Raw genomic sequence first — 19,663 nt, 5'->3', positions numbered from 1 at the left:
GTAAATGAAAATTTGCGAAGTACTTGCTTTGGAAACCAAATAGAAGATAGTAGACGATACGATTATCAATTGGGAATTTGAAATGCAGAACGACCCATTTATTGATTTTACGTATTGCGTACGCGTAATGTGGAAAAAGAGCAATCCGATTCATCGGTGATATGGAAACCGTATTCACTAGCTCGCGAAAGTATTCAAACACTTGTTATAGAAAGCTTATATGAATACATTGTGCGTATTTATCGCTCACTAGCATCGTATTGCGACACGACTGTCATTGTTACATTGGTTTTCAAATCAATCTAAACACGTATACAGAAATTACAAGATATTTATCGCAAACATATATTTAATAAAAAATTAATACACAGTATGAATAGTTATCATAAAACAAAGTAATATTGAAGTGTTAAATATGATCCCGTTGAATATTAAGGTTCATTAATATAGTGCATCGTTAGCTATTTCAACACTTTGATGATCTTTATGAAATATATTATACTTGAACTTGAATATCTTGTAATTTCTAAATGTATCTCCAAATTGATTTTAAACTTTACCGATATAATCATGACAGTCTTAAAGCAATGCTAATCAAATTTTGTAATACGTTCCTTAGAATACGCATAATATATAAAAATAAATAAATAGTATCTACAAACTTCGAATACTTTCGTGGGACTGTGTACGTAGGTAGAATTAATTAACAGAATTAGTTTATATTAAATAAAAATATGTTGACAATATAGCGGTCGTAGAACCTCGATTACGCGAGGAAGGTTTCTTGATGCGGTCACGACGACGATTAAAACCGCTGCCGTTCTGGTCGATGAGATAAAAACCACGGGGAGGAAATTACATTACCGCTAGTTGAATTTTCACGGCAGACGCTCACGGCACGTCATGACTAAAAGGACAGTGCATACGCAATTCTCGCTTTTTCTGCCTTTTGTAACGTGAGCTCGACCGAGTAAAAATGTTTCGCAACTTTGGGTCTAACGTTGCGCCGGCGCGGCGATGCACGCGATACTTTACTGAATTAACGCATAACGTCTTTCTTGCGAGCGAATGAGTTTCATTAGCAACGGGTTTCATAACATTTTTGTAACTGTCATTTGCGCTCGTGTCAGTGAACTCGTTTAATTTTCCTGTTTATTTCATTGAAGACACAGCTTCGCAAAGAATTGTGAATCAGCATTGAATTTATTATACAGAGCGAACAGTTTCTTACGCCCAAGCTATTTCAACGTGTCCTTTAAGTACCTGTAGATAAGAAAATGTTATATGAACATTAATCGTTTGAAGTTTTTACAAAAATTGTAATAAAACTGCGGTACATAAAGAAAACAATATTCTCGAAAACCAATTGATTTTATCCATTAGATTCTTATTTGTAAGGAATTTTGAAATTCTTATTTGTAAGCCATATCAAATAAGAATTTATACTCGTGGTTAACTAATAAAAAGAATCAATGATTTATCCATCGAAATAGGACAGGATGAAATTTGTACAATAATAAAATCAATAAATTCATGCATCTTATATAACCATGTTATTCTTGTTTTAACAAAAAATGGTGAAGATTTTGAAGAAACGATGATATTAATTATCAAGCAATTATCATCTTGTACCATAGTAACCTCAAATTACTATCCTCTGTATATTCCACATTTTTGTTATAACATTTTAATAAATTTATACTCACGAAACACGCTAGAAAAGGAAACTCAAAATTTGACTAGAAGAAGCAGGGACTGCGTATATTAAATTTTCCGGGTTAAACTTGTATAACAGGTTAATTTGTTAAGGCATCAAACTTAAGTAGGGTCGCATTTTTTAATCAGGTAAAGCGTACCAATTCGTGTACTTTAGAGATTGAGGTCAAGTTGGACCTGTTCCATGAGTTACGTAACTAGCACTTCACTCTATTGCATTGCAGCTGAGAAAAAGCTTAAAGTTATGAGCACTTATGTGTTAATGTGTCGTCAAATGAAACGCGCACCCCTGCTTTTTTTATCAAGTGTCAAGTTCATTCTATTTCTATTTTTATTTATTTATTTCTTTTTTTGAAATAACGATTCCAATGTTGTCGATTTAATTTTCAAATTATTTCCAGCGTTTCCTATGGAAAGCTTTTTAACAGTGAACGACGGCCTAATTCTCACGGATGCGATTGTAATATATTGTAGAACACTCTGACATCACCTAATGCATTACACCAGTTTTATACGTGCATTTCAACGCATTGCAACGCGTGGTTATTGAGCAACCGGAAAACTGACCGACTTAACCAAGCAACTTAAACGCTGACAAAGCCATTTGGTTTATTATTCGTTCACGCTTGGCGCAGATTATGCGAGGAGTGCATTTGCGTATCAACGACAGTAATCTTACGAAGACTCAACTTTGATAGAATTACAAAGAGATCGACTAATGGCACATCCATTTTCACACGTTTATCGGACGCCACTCTATAGAGACTTACATCTTACGTCTATTAAAAACGTTTTACTATCGTGACAACAATGTGACTGACAGGCCGAGACTTTGACATTATGCTATTAACCGTATTAAAATATGTATTGATATACCTCTAGCATGTACACAACATGTACATACTATACTTTCAAAGAAAATTAAAGTCCATTATCGAATTTCACGTTATTTGAAAGGTGCATTTACGAGATGATTTATTAATAAAGCCACAATAACAGGAGAAGACGAAATATTTATGGAAATCTGAAAAAGCAGAAAGACCGTGCATCGACATAACATGAAATCGTAATTTCGTGGACGAGAGAATGAATAATCGGTTTATCGTGAATTCATGGATGTTTCAAGAGAGCATGAAACCAATAGCACTCTCTGCACACAAATCACATTATTATGTTTTAATAAAAAAAAAAAAAAAAAAAGAAAGATACACCAAGGATATTGGTTTTTAAGAAGCGTATAAAGTGACTTTTTATCATTTACGCTGAATCATCGTAAAAGTTTCCATCGAATTTGAGCTGACGTGAAATTGAACGCGATAAAGCGCAGTGCCGACATCAGATTGTAATAGAGCCACGAAAAGTTGAAGGAATCCCGTAAATTTTATGGTGATCGTTTACTTGAACTCAAATAATCATTTATATCTGCCAAGATCTGATCGAAATGTTCATCCAATAGCAAATATTTATGTCACGTTCCAATTTCTGAAATATTTAATAATAGCTTGAATACGATGAAAAATGTGTTTGTGCTGAGAAATTTTTCGATGAAAAAGAACAGCACGACGTTTTAATATTCCAAAGAAGAATGAAATTTTTTCAATTTACAATATCGTACTGTGACATTCGACGAAGCTATTTTACAACTGACCTGCTAGCACTAGGTCAGCTGAATTGATGAACACAAATAGCACTGCAAGTTATGCGAACGATGCAACCACGCGAAACGATCGTGCAAATATTTCGAGGAGAATTTCGTGGGTAATGCTCAGGCGTACACGATCCATTGGATTGTTAACTGGTTACTGGCCGACCAAAATTTGCAAGCGAAACTGAGCAATTTTGGTGAACTTCGAACATTAATCATCTGGAATAAGATTTACAATAGAGAGTGATTTTCTAACGTATGTTCCACTTTGGCCATAAAAAAAATGAAATGCATTAATGACAAATAAATTTTTAAATTATACATGCATATCTGAATAAAAACTTCCTTATCGTCGCTTGAATTGCTCAAATAAATTTCCAAACTTTTATATGAAAAAGAAAAACCTCCTTAAATAAGAATCAATATTAAAATTTAACTAATACACTGTGACTCTAGCTACGTAACAAATTTCACTATTCTTTTTCTCCGCAGAATAATCCATATGCTATTGAAAATCAGTAACATATTTTAATTAGACGGTGAAACGAGTTGCCCTCTAATTATGACTGCTTTGGAGTCTCTCGCGTCTCGTCGTTTTCATATTCCCGCCATGGAATTTTCCTTTTCTTTCTTTCTATATTCTTTTTCCTTTTTAATGCTCTCTCGCTACGCTCACGGGTAAAGCGAAACACACATGAGCCAGGAAAAAGAGAAGAAGAGCGAGAAAACAAAGGAAAGCTACATGGATGCTTGATAATAAGTGGTTTAGCCGGGAAATGCGATAGGGTGAATCTCTCTCTCTCTCTCTCTCTTTTGTCAGGTGGCGAACAAGAGTTCACGGGGGTTCGATTCCGCCGTAGTTGACAGAGCCAAGGGCTCGAAATATCACGTGTCGACGAGAAAATAAAATAGGCGTTTCAGTGTGCACGGCGAATGGTTTATTGTTGCCAGGCTTATCGAACGTCAAGCCTTCGTCGAGGGGTGAATCTCGGTGGGTAGAGGATGAAATGTACTAGCACGGTTAAAAATAGAATTTCCTGAGTACGCTTCAGGAACTACGGTTTATTAGCACTTCGAACGCAAATACGATGAAATTAAATCGGCAAAGAACCAGTTGCCTTTCGACTAATTGAATTAATACAATTACGAAGCTTCCGCCGTTGTTCGATACGAATTTTCAATTGAATCCTATGTATTCCAGAGGATAATACTTCATAATGATAATATGATTGTAGTAAATTAATCCGACAAATGTTATCGACAGCGTCGAAGTCACATGGGACATGACTTTTGTATTATTTCTGAATTGCGCTCTCTTGGAAATGAACACACCTGGCTGAACACAGAATACATTATATATAGATTACGAACATAATCTTTTAAATTATTTGCATGAATCATATATTAAGAGCACAGTTACGATTGATATAGATACATCGTAGCCTCTCCTTAATGTAGGTCGAAGCCCTTCAGGAAGATGAACAGCACCGACCGTGAGAAACGAAGTCCTTCGACACTGCCTGGCCAAGTTTTCCAATTAACCCGTGTTTATTACGCGGGAAATCGAGGTCGAGGTTTTTCATTCGCTTTCAAAGGGTGAGAAAAGGCCGCAATCGTAAAGTAGCTTACCTGGGTGATGGTATGGGACGAGGCTTATCAAGCGCCAGATCCGAGCTCAGGGGCGAATCAGGTCCGCGGACGCTGGAAGCCCTAGGCAAACAGAATTATCGTTAGCTCTATTGCTATTCGGAAACTAATAACGTATAAAGAAGGCTGTATCTTACGTTTGCCTTTATGGAGGTCGTTGCCCAGCAAATAGTGCATATATATGTATATATAAGTATCCATACTATCATCACACGCACATACTTCAGATTAACTTACAATATAGTATCTGACCTTATAAGAGAGACATTATTGCAATCTATAGTATCTATAAACACTGTACAAAGCTTTAAAGCAATTTGACTAGAACTGTCTCGTTACTGAATTTCACGGAATCGTGCAATAGGTACGCGGTATGCTTTGCAAAATATTACTCGATTTATGTACAGGGGAAATGCTAATTTAATCTACAATTTCACAACAGCTATGTTCTCGCACAACTTTACGGGATAGAACAATCGGTATATGGTGTGTTTTGCAATATACATATTAATCGATTTATGTATAAGAGAAATGCCAATCTAACTTACAGTTTCACAACAGCTGGTGTCGTTGCAGAACTTTATGGGATACAGCAATCGATGCATGGTGTGCTTTGCAGCATACATATTAATTGATTTGTGTATAGGGGAAATGCCAATCTAACGTTCAATTTGAGAACAGCTGTTTAGTTGCGGAACTTTACGGGTTAGAACAATCGATACACGATGAGCTTTGCGACATATTAATCAATTTGTGTGTAGGTGAGATGTCAATATAACCTACAATGTTAACAAACACCGTATAAAATTTTGAAGTACTTTCACGATAACTGTGTTGTTACCGAAGCTCATAAACTCGAACAATCGATTTACAATGTACTTTTAATGTATTAATTAATACGTTATATAGGAGATGTATTATTCACGAGTCGAAATTTTCTGTCACTGTCCACAAACTATGGCGACGTATTAATTGCGAATTAGATCGACGCATGCGCGCGTCCTCTAAGTTACGCGCCAGGACAGTAAAAGCGCGCGGATTTTGATATCTATAATCGATATCGCAGTTACACGACGTACGTAAACGAAGTTTCTAACCATTATGGAATATTTATAGAAAGACATTCTTTATTACGATTATCGATCCTTATAATTATGAATAGCACAGGATGGACGATGTATGATTTAAGACACGCATTTACGTAATACTGCGGCGTTTAAAATTCCCTCCAGCTCTCGACTTATTAAATCATCGTTCGAACTGCTATAATTACGCTATGAAAATAAAGTGTCCGGGATCGATCGTAAATTACACGGTATGCGGTTTAAATTATTGGAAAACGGGTATCTCTCCGGTAGACGGGTCAAACGATTATTCTGAGAACAAGCTTTACAGGATATTCACCCTTCTGTGTGGCGTTACGTGTCGATGTCGTTACCGTACATACGCAAATACTTACGTATAGTGTTGTGGTTATTCAGACGCAACGAAGCATCATCAGAATCGTCTCGTGAATTTCTTTTTATGACAACGGACGCACGTAATTCGTTGCACTTGCGTAACACCCGAGAACCTCGTCCACATTTTTACGGATCGTATGTTCGTAAATAATTTTGAATAAATAAAACGGCTCCCGTATCGAAGTTAAAATGTAAAATTCATTTTCGCGGACCATACCCTACCCGCTATAGATCTATTTTCATTGCCCTTATCTCGATCAGCGATACTGAAAAAACGACGTTCGATTCGAACGAATTACGATTACATAATCACGATTCAATATGCGTTTCTCCCCATTACGATATTTATATCTTCGTGCCCGGTATATGACAAGGCCCGATATCATAAACTCGCCTTTCGTGAGAACGTGCCGTAACTCAACTTCTGGCGCCCGACTGCGTGACATAAATTAATAAGTTGGACGAATAAACGCGACAGCCTCGGATATTTTACGCGCAATCGTAGAATTGATGCTTTTCGTTTTACGACAGACATCCCGGATGCAAAGGCGATCGCGTGATCGTACCGATAAATATGTTGTAGAAATTCGTCGTGGCCTTAAAAATAGAAAGAAAATCATCGATTCGGCCTTAAAGTTAGGGTTATGTAACGATATCGTCTTATTTCGTAGCCGAACTTTTCAATTGATTCATTTACACGCATAAACACTCTATATCCTTTTGATTCGTAAGTAGCTTCGCGTGTTCACTTCATCGTGTAGTTCGATATAGTAATAGGCTATTTTACGTGAAAAAGATAGTTACAAACGAACTTAGTTGAATAGACGAACTTTCTAATGCCGTGATTAATGCGTGGTTTTAAGTAACCTAGACCCAGGCTAAGAAGTTCGGCGTGATTGACCGATACTCCAAGCCATAGTTCCGCAATCTCATCCCTAAATCCACTTAAAACTACACTCAACGCTGGTAATTATTCCCCGCTGTCGCAAGAGAGCCATAGAGCTTCCACCAACTTAAAAGCTCTGATTAATCACTATTTCAAATTGGAACGAACGTTTTTTGCAGAACATCTTACACTCGGAAAAACCGTCGAATATTTTCTACTTTGTAGAAGTAATAATAATAGTAACCGCGTTAAATCTATTCACGCGGAAGCGGTACATTCTCCACCGTTTTATCGCTGTTCGATGGACATTTCGCCAAAATTATATTGTGAGAAGCCGATTTAAAATCCTATACTCTCGTTGCTACTTTCGATCAATACTTTACGCAATAATAAAAGGATACAAGTTGCTACACAATCTCTGTTATAGAAGATAATAGTAATCAGTAAATAATGTACCGCGAGGATATTATCTTATAAGCGATTCGATGGTGATATTTGCTATATCCAATCTTCTTCCTTTTCCCTTGACTCACTGTAACAAGATTCGCCGGACGAAGACAATCGCGACTACGAGATTCCTTTCTCAGTTTCAAACTGCTTGGGCAGTTATTTCCCTGATTAATGCCCCGACGAGAGTAAATATATTTCAACATAATGAAAGAGAAAGAGGATACTCCAAGTGGATTTCCAGTCGGTAGAAACGTGCAATTACGAGGTTCTGGCTAATTAATAATAATCATCTGCGGATCGCTCCTCGTGATAAAGCCTGTATATTATCACGGGTTCCAACTGAACCAGTCGTTTGTAATTACGTCTGTCTTTGGAAGTGGCGATCCGGCCTCATGGTTAACACGTATTTATCTCAATTAAAATACCGGCTCCTTCTGAAAACGTCTACGATTGCTTGTACACAGTTAGATCCATCGTTAATCAATTAAAAAACGAACCGTGCACAGGATGTCTGTAATTAGACCTATTCGATTGATTTCACGAGTACGGAAGAACTCGTTTCTTTGTACGATACACCTATCATCTGTCTAAATATTTTCTATCGTTTGTTTCGTTAATACACTGCCTAGAGAATGTCTCTTTTCAAACGAATCTGGAAGCAGAATCGATCTGTCAATCTTAGTTTTTGAAAAACATGATTTTATTGTAAAAAAAAAAATATATATATAATTTTGGATGGAAAATTAAGAATATCAAGATAATTCAATTTACTTTTCAATCGCAGAACAGTTGGAAATTGCTGCACGTTATTTGGAACGTAAAATAAAATAAAGAATCTAAAATTACTCGTAAGAGATATTGTTCGATACGTTTATATAAAAAAGTAATTAGCAACAATTTCGTTGACAAACATTTTGAAGATTGAAACGCTGTTTTCCACTATTTCACATATTTTTCTTTATTTAATTCAAACCAAATACAAGTCCAATCAGTAACGAAAATGAATGAATAATGTATTTGAGTTAAACGAAAAATCAATAGCTTTCATTAAAAGTTAATAACAGCAGGAAAAGCGAGACTATTGAAACGAGAAAGAAAACGCGTAGGATATGGACGAAAAATGGTCGTGTGAAAGAATGGCACGGCTTCGTTCAGTTGCCGCATAATTGGCAAAAAGGGCATTGTATTTTAGAACTTTCATTCACTTGATAAATTCGCGCGCGACTTCATTATTTCTGCGTCGCTTATCGAGAGTATCGAACGCTATCAAGATTTTAATTTTCAGGACGAGATGTGCACGCTGCTGCTCTGCTAGAAGTAACGAAAAACGGATCGATCCGGCGAGTACGTCGACTGAACGTGAATTTCCATGATAATGCGTTTCAACGAAAAGTCTTCTAATTAATTTAACAATTTACGGAGAGAATTTATCGCGCGTATTTCACGGTAAAGCGCACGGTTATATCGCGTTGATACGGCGAAACAGACACGTTCTGTAAAATATGCTGTGCCATTCTTGCTGGAAATTCGCCTGAATTACATGATAAACGCGTTTTATCTCGGAAAACATATCTGAATTTATCGTTTTATAAACAGGAAGAATTATTCACCGTTTTTCCTATTTAACTCGTGATGATCGCACTTAGTGGAAAGATCATTATCTAACTGCTATCTTTATTAATCAAGCTAATATTTATTATGTTTCGGCAAACGTGAATATGTGTATAGGGTGATTCATGCTACTGTTTCAAGTTATAATAATGGCAGAAAAATGTCAAGGTAAGAAGACATGTTTTTATAAATTCAGCATTGTACGGACATTGAACAATAGCTTTTTTTTAATGCAAATGCATTTCTTTGTACAGATCAATATAATCGGATAACACAAGATGTATCGATCTGTCAAATGTCTCTGGTCAACAATGTCTTAATTAATATTTTAACAAATTGTACAAAGAGCGTTGCCGGCTATTGTGGTACCTAGGCAATGATCGTGCAACGCGAAAATACCTATCGCTCGAAGGTAGATGTTAGTTTCGCACGGAGTATGCTGCGGTATTCGCGTACAAAATACATAAAATAACGAATCACGGTTCAACCAGTCAATAACTTCGTTCACGCATGTGTCCACCAGTCTCTTCCGACACTCGTATCGTAACACCACTGACGAAATAAAATCGAACATATTCGTTGTTGAAGAGAAATATCATTTGTAACACGAGACCGGGTAGTACAGAAAAGTAATGAAACTTATATTTCAAATTTTCGATAAAGGTATCATATGACAGATATACACAACGAAGGGAGAAAGATAATTTTATTACACCACATTAATAAAATTATTGTTATAATTTTAAATATAAGTTCTTTGTAATCTAACGTTTTGAATGAGAAAATAACTCTTGAATGTTTTAATAATTTCGTTAATGATTTCTCAGGTTAAGGTAATAAAATTCGATTAGCTTCCACTTTATTCCTACCAATAAAATTACGATGAAATGACTGTACCTTAAAATCACGATCGAAAGTTTCGAGGTTTACAAGTGATCGCGAAAAATTGATCCAGGATGGAAGTTAACAGGGAAAAAGAACCCCTGATAAAAGTGCGGGAGAACTCGTTCATCCTTTTGCAGAAACGACTGACAGAACGCCTGAAGCATTTTCATCAGACGTACCTTCCACCTCTTTTAATATCCCCGTTTGCGATCAGACACGAATCCCGTTGAAGTCGTTTTAATTAAAATCGACAGGAACTTCGAAACGTTATGAGCTCGTGCTTCGGTAAACTCTATCGTTCGATGTTTGCTGTTAAACGTTCTGGTCAGTTATTAATCGCCGTAAGGTATTTTCATTGGAATAATCGGTTGGCAGAGTCGAATTAAAGAAATTCAAAGCTCACTTAATAGTCGACTTCTGTATTGCATATGGATATGTACTTTTCAATAATCCACTTTTCAATAATTTGCACCAATAAGAACAATCTGTAAATCAATGGAAATTCAATTGTTTCCTTCAAACGTGATACAAATTTATATGTAACTAATATCTTTTCTGATATTTTGAAAATAATTATAATACACGATTTGCACTAGAAATTTTTAGCGATTTAATAAACCAAATTTAATAAACATATTAATAGTGGAGAAACACTTTATGGATTGAAAAATTATCCAAGGAATACAGCAGGGTTCATTTCATTAATCCGAATGAATCTGTTTAAAAGAGAAGTAATAACTCTCGAATCTCTAAGAAGCTTATTGTCTTGGAAAAATAAAGAGAATTAAGAAAAAGAAATACGTATGAACAAAACAAGCGAGTCCCCGCGAAACAGAGAATAGAAAGAAGCAAAAGCAGGAAAAAAGCAAAAGAAGGAAAGAAGCAACTGGCACTCTTTGTGGACAAAACTGGAAGCCGTCGGGCGTTTCAACATTCTCGGTTTTATCGCGCGATCCATTCGCTGTTTCGTAAAGCATTTGCCTTTCCCCATGGTCGCCGAGGAGTTTCCGCCGAGGAAATCTAGACGACGCTGAATTCGCACAAAACGTGCATTAACGGGAATCCTCTATCCAGACCAACCTACCGTCTTTGTAAGAAACGCTGGTTCCACACTGTGGCTTCCGGCCCCGATTTAATAAGCTGCATACCGGTAAGAAAGTAGATCGCGAAGTTTGTCAACTCTTCGCCTTTCAACGAACACTGAATCTTCCAAAGAACAAAACCGACGTTTGAAAAACTAGAGGAAAGGGAAAATATCGTGTCAATGTTTCCGCGTGGCGAGATCGTAGACAAAGAAATTGAAAGTTGGCAGATTTCTCTCCAGATTGTTCAAAATAATGATATTATTGAGCAATGTCGTTTCTACGTTTTCTCCACAGGAAAATATAATTATCGTATCTTCAAGATTAATAAAAAGAATAACATTGCCCTACTACCTAAACCGAAGGAGATAATAAAGAAATAACTTCAGATGTAATTGAATCGAGTAAATGAGGTTTCATATGTACAGTTTTAACTCTTGTTCCAATTACCTCATCATTGTATCATGAAATTATCGTGTTATTCCAATCCTTGATTTCATTATCAGAGAACGATAGCCATTTTCATAAATTTAAATTTAATCAGCATCTAATTTTAATAGAAAGAAGATAAAAAGATATACGAGACATTTGTAGATGATAATTCTCTTACTAAATCTTATTAATTGGACAATTGTAAAATGAATTATTGCATGGAATATAAGACAGCCAATAAAAATAAAGGAATTAGGTTAGATCTAGAATTGAACTGGATCAACGTGGCATAATATAAGATAACGCATTACAGAGACAGAAACTTCGCTGTGTCGACATTTCGTAGATATGATTCGTTCTATTATACAAGCAATGTCTCAACTGGGTGCCACAAGTTTTCCTCGGCGTACAGTTTGCACACTGAAATTTCACGTACGAAAACAGAGTTCGTGGACGGAGTTACAGGAATCCCAACATCTGAAGCAACATTTGACACGTAACCAGGTATACGAAACAAACGGGAGACGTTCCACGCTCGCTGGATAAATTATATAGTTTCCGTAATTCTTCGTCGTGGAATGTGACGCAACGATCGAGCACGTAATTATGCAAGCAAGACAATATACCTCCTCATTCTGTTGTTCAGTTCCGCATGAGTAAATAACTGCGGTTAAAAATCTGACCGCGGTTGGCCGGCAAACGATCCGTTTCAAAATTAACACAGAAAATGGAAATTTGAACTTATCGACCACAATTTGTTACGTAATATTTGTAAATAGAACCCTTGGTTCAGAAGCAGTGAAACATCATAACATGGTCGTTGTTTTTTTACTTATAAAAGCTCTTTATACTTGTAAATTAATGACAATACAAATTAATCGGTCATACGCGTATTATCCAACCTGTGTTTTACCGAGCAAAAATTATTCACAAAGTAATTATTACTGATTAGAAGTTGCCAGAGAATACATTAACAGATGCTTCGTCTCCTAAAGAAAATTCACGTCGAAGAACCTAATCTAAAGCATTATGAATCACTCACAGATCTAAGAATTTGCGTCGGACCACACCAAGAATAGGGAGTCTATCGCAAACTAGGTTAAGACCGAGAAACTTGGCCTCTGGTTCATGACAAAACCAGAAGACACACTCTGGACCTCTCAGAAATCGAAAGGCACCAAAGTTTTCACCGCAAATCTCCCAAAACCGGAAAATCGACCTCTACAGCTTCTCGAGATTGGAATACGCTAGATATGCTTTATGAACCGGAACTTATTGCGTTCGCTATTTTCCCCTCAGAATTTTGAGTAATACGAGTATGCTTTACGACACCATTGTAGTTTAAGATCAGAGTGCACAACCTTGGAATGGTTTTCGAGGTTCAGCGAATTCAGAATGATACGGCTATGGACCTTCGATCTGATGACCACGAAGGTCACGATTTTACGGCAGACTCCGTAGTCTGTAGATGTTTCCGTGGTTTCAGGGTAGTAAAATTCGGATTTCACGACCTAGAGATTTCCTCGTATGGAGTTCAGTGATACTAACATCCCCAGTGACCTGCTCTTTTCTGGATTACTGTCTATTACTTTGGGGTTTATTATTTTTCAACTTGGGAAACCATCCCTTTCATGAGATAGGTTTATTGCTACATAAATAGGATTTATCAGTAGGATTTGTAAGAATATCGAACGTTTTCCTCACGTGTTCGTGTATTTTCTACAATTCGTGGAACGAAAAATCATAGCTTTCAGATGAACTTCCCATACACATGTAAACAAAATTCTACACAAACGACCATTATTTATCAAAAACGAAATAAGAACGTTCGAAATAGAGAAATTCTGTTTCTGAATCATTTATCTGCTCATGAACTTCTATTAATAACGTGTAAACGAGAAATAATAGCTAGTAGTACAAGCAGTCATACGAAATCTAGATATATGATAGCTTCTACTATAATTCTTAATCATATCATAAAATCAGACACCTTCCAGAAACGAAAATTCTATCTTAAGGCGCTGTATATTTAACACACGATTTAGCGTACGTCGACTACGAGTAACCTAGATTTCGGTCTACCTTTATTATTTACGACGCGACGATTTCACGAAGTTAAAGTTTCGTCAGCCTACTGTCAACAATAATAATTCCAGGCCGCTTCTTCTCGCTGGCAGAAGCTCGACGAAGCAACGCAAGTTGGGAGTTGCGGTTGTTTTAGAGGAGGATATTGTGTTACAACGCGGAGACGAGATCCCGAAGCTGCTAATGCACCAGCATCTGACACCGACTTCATTCGAGAAATATGCACCGAGGGTGTACCGTTACCGGTCGCACCGCTTCGCTGTCGCGGATTATGCAATGCAAAACGAGTAGGAAAAAACGTTTCGTCTCTTTCCTTTGTTAATTAAATCGCTCGTTCTTTCACGTTACACGCCGATGATTAAACGGGTGTTCCGAGAGATTAAATTGCCCTTCAGTTGAGAAAAAGGCCGATACTTCGTGCGAATCTCTGACTGTCTGCCATCTTCCTCGATTTTTAACTGCACCTTTTAATTGAAAATTGAGTGAACCCTACTTGATCAATTTGTCTGTTTATATCAAAAGTCTGTGGCAAAAAATTCGAAATATTTATTTTTCGTTTTCGACTAACCTCGAATTTACTGTATGAGGTTATTGTATAATTCAAATGCTTCGTTTATCGCCATGAAGTAACACGTTTCTAAGCGCTCTTGCAGTTTTGGAACTTAGAGTTGATCATAAGAAAATAAATATCTACGACCTCTTGTAATCGTAATTTACATATTAATAATATTGATCAACTGATAAGTTACAAATTTATATAAATTTAATAAATCAAAAATTCTTTTTTTATAATTTATCAATTTTTGAATGAGAGTAGGTAAAAAGAAGAAAAATGTAACATTTGCTTCTTCCTATTCCCTTCCTTGCTATTATTCAAGAGAATTAATCAGTTTTGATATACAACGTGTAACTCGCGATTTGTAAAACTTCAATGATATTAATTTAATTATGCGAAACGACCGTAATAAGAAATTTAGGACAGTACAATGTAAGCTTCATCGACACGGACGATTATTTTTAAATATAGGTTCACTGAACCTACAAAAAGAGTTCACAGAGAGAAACCTCTTGCCGAGCCCAACCTGTAACTTATTATACCGTGCAACTACGCTCGGCAATCAGCAATTTTTTTCATCTAGCCTGCAACAGCGTACCGTCATCTGGCATACATTTTTTCCCCCAGTGTTCCTTTTATTTTTCCATGATCTCATCAAAGAGCGCCAACCAGCCAGACCGTGGTTTAAGTTACAACCAAGAGAACGTTGGGTACGAAATAACTTGCCTTCCTGGTGGCCATTTCTGTTTCGCCATGATTTTCGACCGACCAGACGTTCCCGTTGCATTTTTTACAACGGGAACAGCGGCCCACAATTTAGGTTCCACGGGGACCGGAATGAAATTTTCGTTCTGCCACTTCCTCGGATTCTTCTTCGTTTCGAGTCACGTACCACGTCGCTTCCCCTTTTTTCCCATTTTTCTTCTTTTTATCACGACCCTTTTTCACGACCTAAAGGAGCAATTCTCCAAGAATTCTGCAGCTTTTCCTTCAAGGAAGTAGAATCCGAGTTAATAGCTGTATTTCGTGAGCAGAGTTTACTTAAGATCTTTCGTACTTCGCGATGAATTGTAAGAAGTTGTACCATTTGTAATTTCTAGGATTACGATCGTGATTTCGATGAACATTCGATTAATACTCAGGGAATGATTATGTGACAATCCACATAACATATTGCACCAGGTTATGACTATAGTTATTAAGTTCCTGCAACGACAGTACTCACTTGTGACTCTATTATTCTCCAGAAAGGCACACGTGTGGGAGCAGTAACTGTCAGTTTACTTCTCTTACCTGCAAGAAAAGAGAACAGATATTAGTTTACACGTATGGTAATCCAATTTACTTTAAATTTAATTTCAATGTGCTACACGCTTACAAATTATAAAGAATACAACCATCAGCAATAAAACTTTCGTTTAGACGGTAGAACAGTCTCCCAACTCTTACCCTTGTTCTCTCTCCTCGTTTCTTCGCTCGTAAACTGTACCAGTGTAGTTTTTATACGAATTACTGCAATATAACACCTTCGACATAAAAAAGGAGCAAACGAAACCACAAATTTCTTGCGTGGGTTACAATTCACCAAAAGATGCTTTTAGAATTTCGAAATCTACCTCGCTACATCATTTATAAAAAGATTATTTAAAAATGGTTCTTTTCGTAAGCTTCCTCCGTCGAGAAGCATAATTAATTTATACATAGAATCGGAGTTCACCCGAATACACGAGTGTATTTGATCGAACTCTGACGAAAATTTCGTTGGGAAAAGTGGACTTCTACCGTATGTCTCTATCAGTTTGATCTCTTTGAAACAAAATACTTTTCTCATTCATAGTTCCAGTACCAAGATAGTGCTCTGTACTTATATTACTATCGTGATTTCTATTCAACCTTATTTTAAACAAGCCATTAAACTCTAACAGCGCTCGTATTTCCTCGTAGTCTTTCACTGCCATTTTCGTTCAGGCTATACCAATAGCCAGAGTGCTTTATAGCTGGTCCAGCAGAGCACAGTGAATACGATGTCGTGTTTAAAACGAAACACAAGTCCGATTCGCATAAAACGTCGCTACCAGTCGGATTAATATTATCTGTTCCCCTAGCTGTGTTAGCGAGACAGCTCCGCAAGCTCGAAGCTGTCGCCAACGTTAATGATAATGCCACCGGCGGCCGAGTATTACACGTTTATTGCTATCCGGTAGCCATGGCTGTTGTTTTACGGCGTCGTTTGCCCTTTAAGGGAGGACTGAGCGCTAATTCAGTCGTGAAACCGAGTCCTATCGTCCGATTCGTGTCAAAGCAGTTACTTGGCCTTGCGGAGATCCCACATGGTAATTGGGACAACGCGATGAGAAAAAGTTCTGTGATTCTAAAGATTCTGAAGATGTACAATTTTCTGCATAGGCTTCTCAACTTTTAAAGTTAACTTAAAACTAAAAACCAATTTAATATACTATAATAATACAACATAATAATAACAGCTTGAGGTTTTTATGTGTCCATAAATATTTAATGCTTATAATATACTCAGTAGCATATAATATGCTTATGAGCCCTGTAACGTACTCGTATGTTTTCGTAATTAATTACGTAACGCGTAGAAATGAAAGTACTTGTGATACGGCGCACAGAAGTGAAAAGAAATATGAAAGAAAATATGCAATAGAAAGAAAAACGATTGCATAGGTTAACATATCGGCTTTGGAAAAAAGGAAGTTACTTCGATGCTATGAGTATATCCTTTTTTTCATAGGAAACGTATACGCGAAAGATTGCTCCAATCAACTTCGCTGCATTATAATGAAAAGACACGCTACGTATCTCGTGTAATAAGTGCAAAGAAATTGATACAGAAGTTCTAGCGGAAACATGAAATGTTAAAAATTCGAGGAACCTTTCTCTCATAACTTATTCGCCCTCCTTAATTTCAGCCACCTACACACGTAGCAAAGTACACCTTTACGAAACTTCTTCGTCATTTGTGCAACGATCCTGACGTGTCCCGAGAACTTTCATCGAACCCATGAATTTCAGATAAGAACAAGGGTACCTATCCGACGTAGAAACCCTGCAACCTCTAGCAACTTTAAGGAGAGCGCCTCAAACTGCATCAGCGCGAAGTGGCTTATTAAAGTAACTTAACTGGCCGCGCGAGTATAAAACACCGGGTTGTCTCGAACGTCGTAAATCAGCGTCGATAGCAAGAGCGAGAGGCACGAAACGCTAAACCTAAAAAACCGTCGAACAACGGTTTTACTCGCGTTGCTAACGAACGCAGGGCTCCGCTCGTGGTTCGCTTTGAGTTCACTGGCCAGCGTCTTGAGGGGTCGAATGCCACGCTGCATGATTCTAAGTGGTTCGTAATAGACTTTCGGGAAACCGGCACTTTTAGAATTTCACAGGAGGGTGTGATTCAGCCTTTCTACGCGCGGGAATGCGAGAAGAACGACGAGATGAGGAAAAGGTAGAAAAGGAAGAAGAGGAAGGAGAAAGAAGGGGGTCAAGCGAGTTTTCGACCGCGATTCCGTATGCGAGCAGCTGTCGACTGGTCGCGATGTTCTGCTCGTGCCTGTCAGCAATTTTGGTAATTGCTTCGGCTTAGCATGCCCGACGCGGAACGCAAGACGATGCTCGTTGCCCTCGCGTTGTATCAAAATGCCAGCTCGAGGGTGGAACGTTGACGGCGTAATTTGCGGAACGAGATTGTTATTATAATTTTCCCGGTAAATGGAGATGCCATTCCAAGGGTAATTTAAACCGGTGAAACATACGAGGTGTTTACGAACGTTCCGCCAATTTGTGGCTGCTTCAGAAGTGTCCTTCCGTAGCAACTTGCCTGAATAGTTTCGGCGAATTTACGTTTAGAGGTTTGTACCAGTGTTTCGAAGACTGTTGTTTGTTGCGCGAAAGGAATAAAGTGTCCCGAGGCAAATAGTAACGGAGAGGAATTCAAAAACAGGATGTCGAGAAATTTTGACATTTTTGACTCGAGAAATATAGAATTAATTCTGTTACGGTGCTTGAATTCTTACGTCTCGGCCTCGCTCTTATTTTATCTTAAAATTAAACTTTAAATTAAAAATTTCTAGCTTAATTGCTCAAAAATTAAAATTCATTTTAAAAGTTAACAATTATTATTGCCTTGAGGAAGTTTTTAACGATAGAGAAGGATACAATGGAGTTCAAATTTACTAAGTTAGTAAGTTAGGTTCTCTAGAAATAAGACCAGTTTTTGGAACAACACGCGCAATTCGAATCGCAGGAAATCAACGTTGGATTAGAATTAAACACGCTTAATTTCAGACAATATGCTGTACAAGTTGTTTCAAGCTGCACGTCGATCAGACAACAAACAATACCGATACATGACACAGTATGTGCTCGGAATTCAAGCTCGAAACGCGTGGCGAGCTCGCGACACTCGCATTCGAAACAAATACCATGCCATCGATTTGTTCAATGCCAATCACCGAATAGCTTATTCGTGTATCTGATTTGTCAAACGTCCGTGATTAATTTGGACAAATTGAAGGAAACAGATCACATCAATTTTAAGCGAATAACGCTTGCACCGAAGTTAGTTTGAATTCATCGTGGAATTTTCCTTAATTTTGATGCAACGAATTTTTAAGTATTATATTACGATATACATTGCGTGCAAAACTTATTCTTAAATTTCTTCCGTTTTAATGTAATTCAATTAGTGTGGTTCAATTTAATTAAATAATATACCGCGAAGCGAGAAAATTCTGTAATGAGATAGAGTAAAAAGTGTATGGAAAAAGCCACGAATTAACATGCAAGAACAGTTGCTTCGGTTGCACTAACGAATCACACGTAAGTTTCTCTAAATTACTTCTCTTCGAAACATTTCACAATTTCCCTACGCTTTCTCCCCCATAAATCTTTCCATATGGCACGTTTACTGCATCGAATAAATAAAGAATTCATTAAGTATAATCGATAATTTTTCCAAATTCCTCTTCAAGATTATTATAGAAGAAAAGCTCGTTAAAATGCGAAGTAGCACTAACCAAGGCGATGATCGATCACACAAATATCACGCGTCCTTTCTCGCCTAAGAAGAATATCCAATAAATATGCGACACTTTTGACACAAAATAACACTATAAAAGAAGCTTATACCAGAAGCCAATGGCAACCTCGGAGAATAGAATATAAACGTGAAATTAAATTCAAACGTCC

General features: G+C 37.2%; 1 protein-coding gene across 8 annotated transcripts in view; it reads right to left on the bottom strand.

Moving 5' to 3' along the window:
• The window catches only part of LOC139986835 (uncharacterized), a 388,837-nt gene that overhangs the window by 216,061 nt on the left and 153,113 nt on the right, over positions 1-19,663 (bottom strand). For 7 of the 8 annotated variants that reach the window (XR_011799729.1, XM_072002492.1, XM_072002509.1 and 4 more), the window contains exon 3: positions 4,991-5,071. The exons of the other annotated variant lie outside the window; for it this stretch is intronic. Coding sequence is in view for 6 of the 7 variants with exons in the window: in XM_072002492.1 (XP_071858593.1) it covers positions 4,991-5,071 (81 nt within the window). In the remaining variant the exon portion in view is untranslated. The remainder of the gene's footprint in view (positions 1-4,990; positions 5,072-19,663) is intronic. 8 annotated transcript variants of the gene reach the window in all.

Source organism: Bombus fervidus, chromosome 1 (genome assembly GCF_041682495.2).
Source record: "Bombus fervidus isolate BK054 chromosome 1, iyBomFerv1, whole genome shotgun sequence".
NCBI lineage: Eukaryota > Metazoa > Arthropoda > Insecta > Hymenoptera > Apidae > Bombus > Bombus fervidus.
The sequence above is the reverse complement of the archived record's forward strand: the minus strand, read 5'-3'. Positions and strand labels throughout refer to the sequence as shown.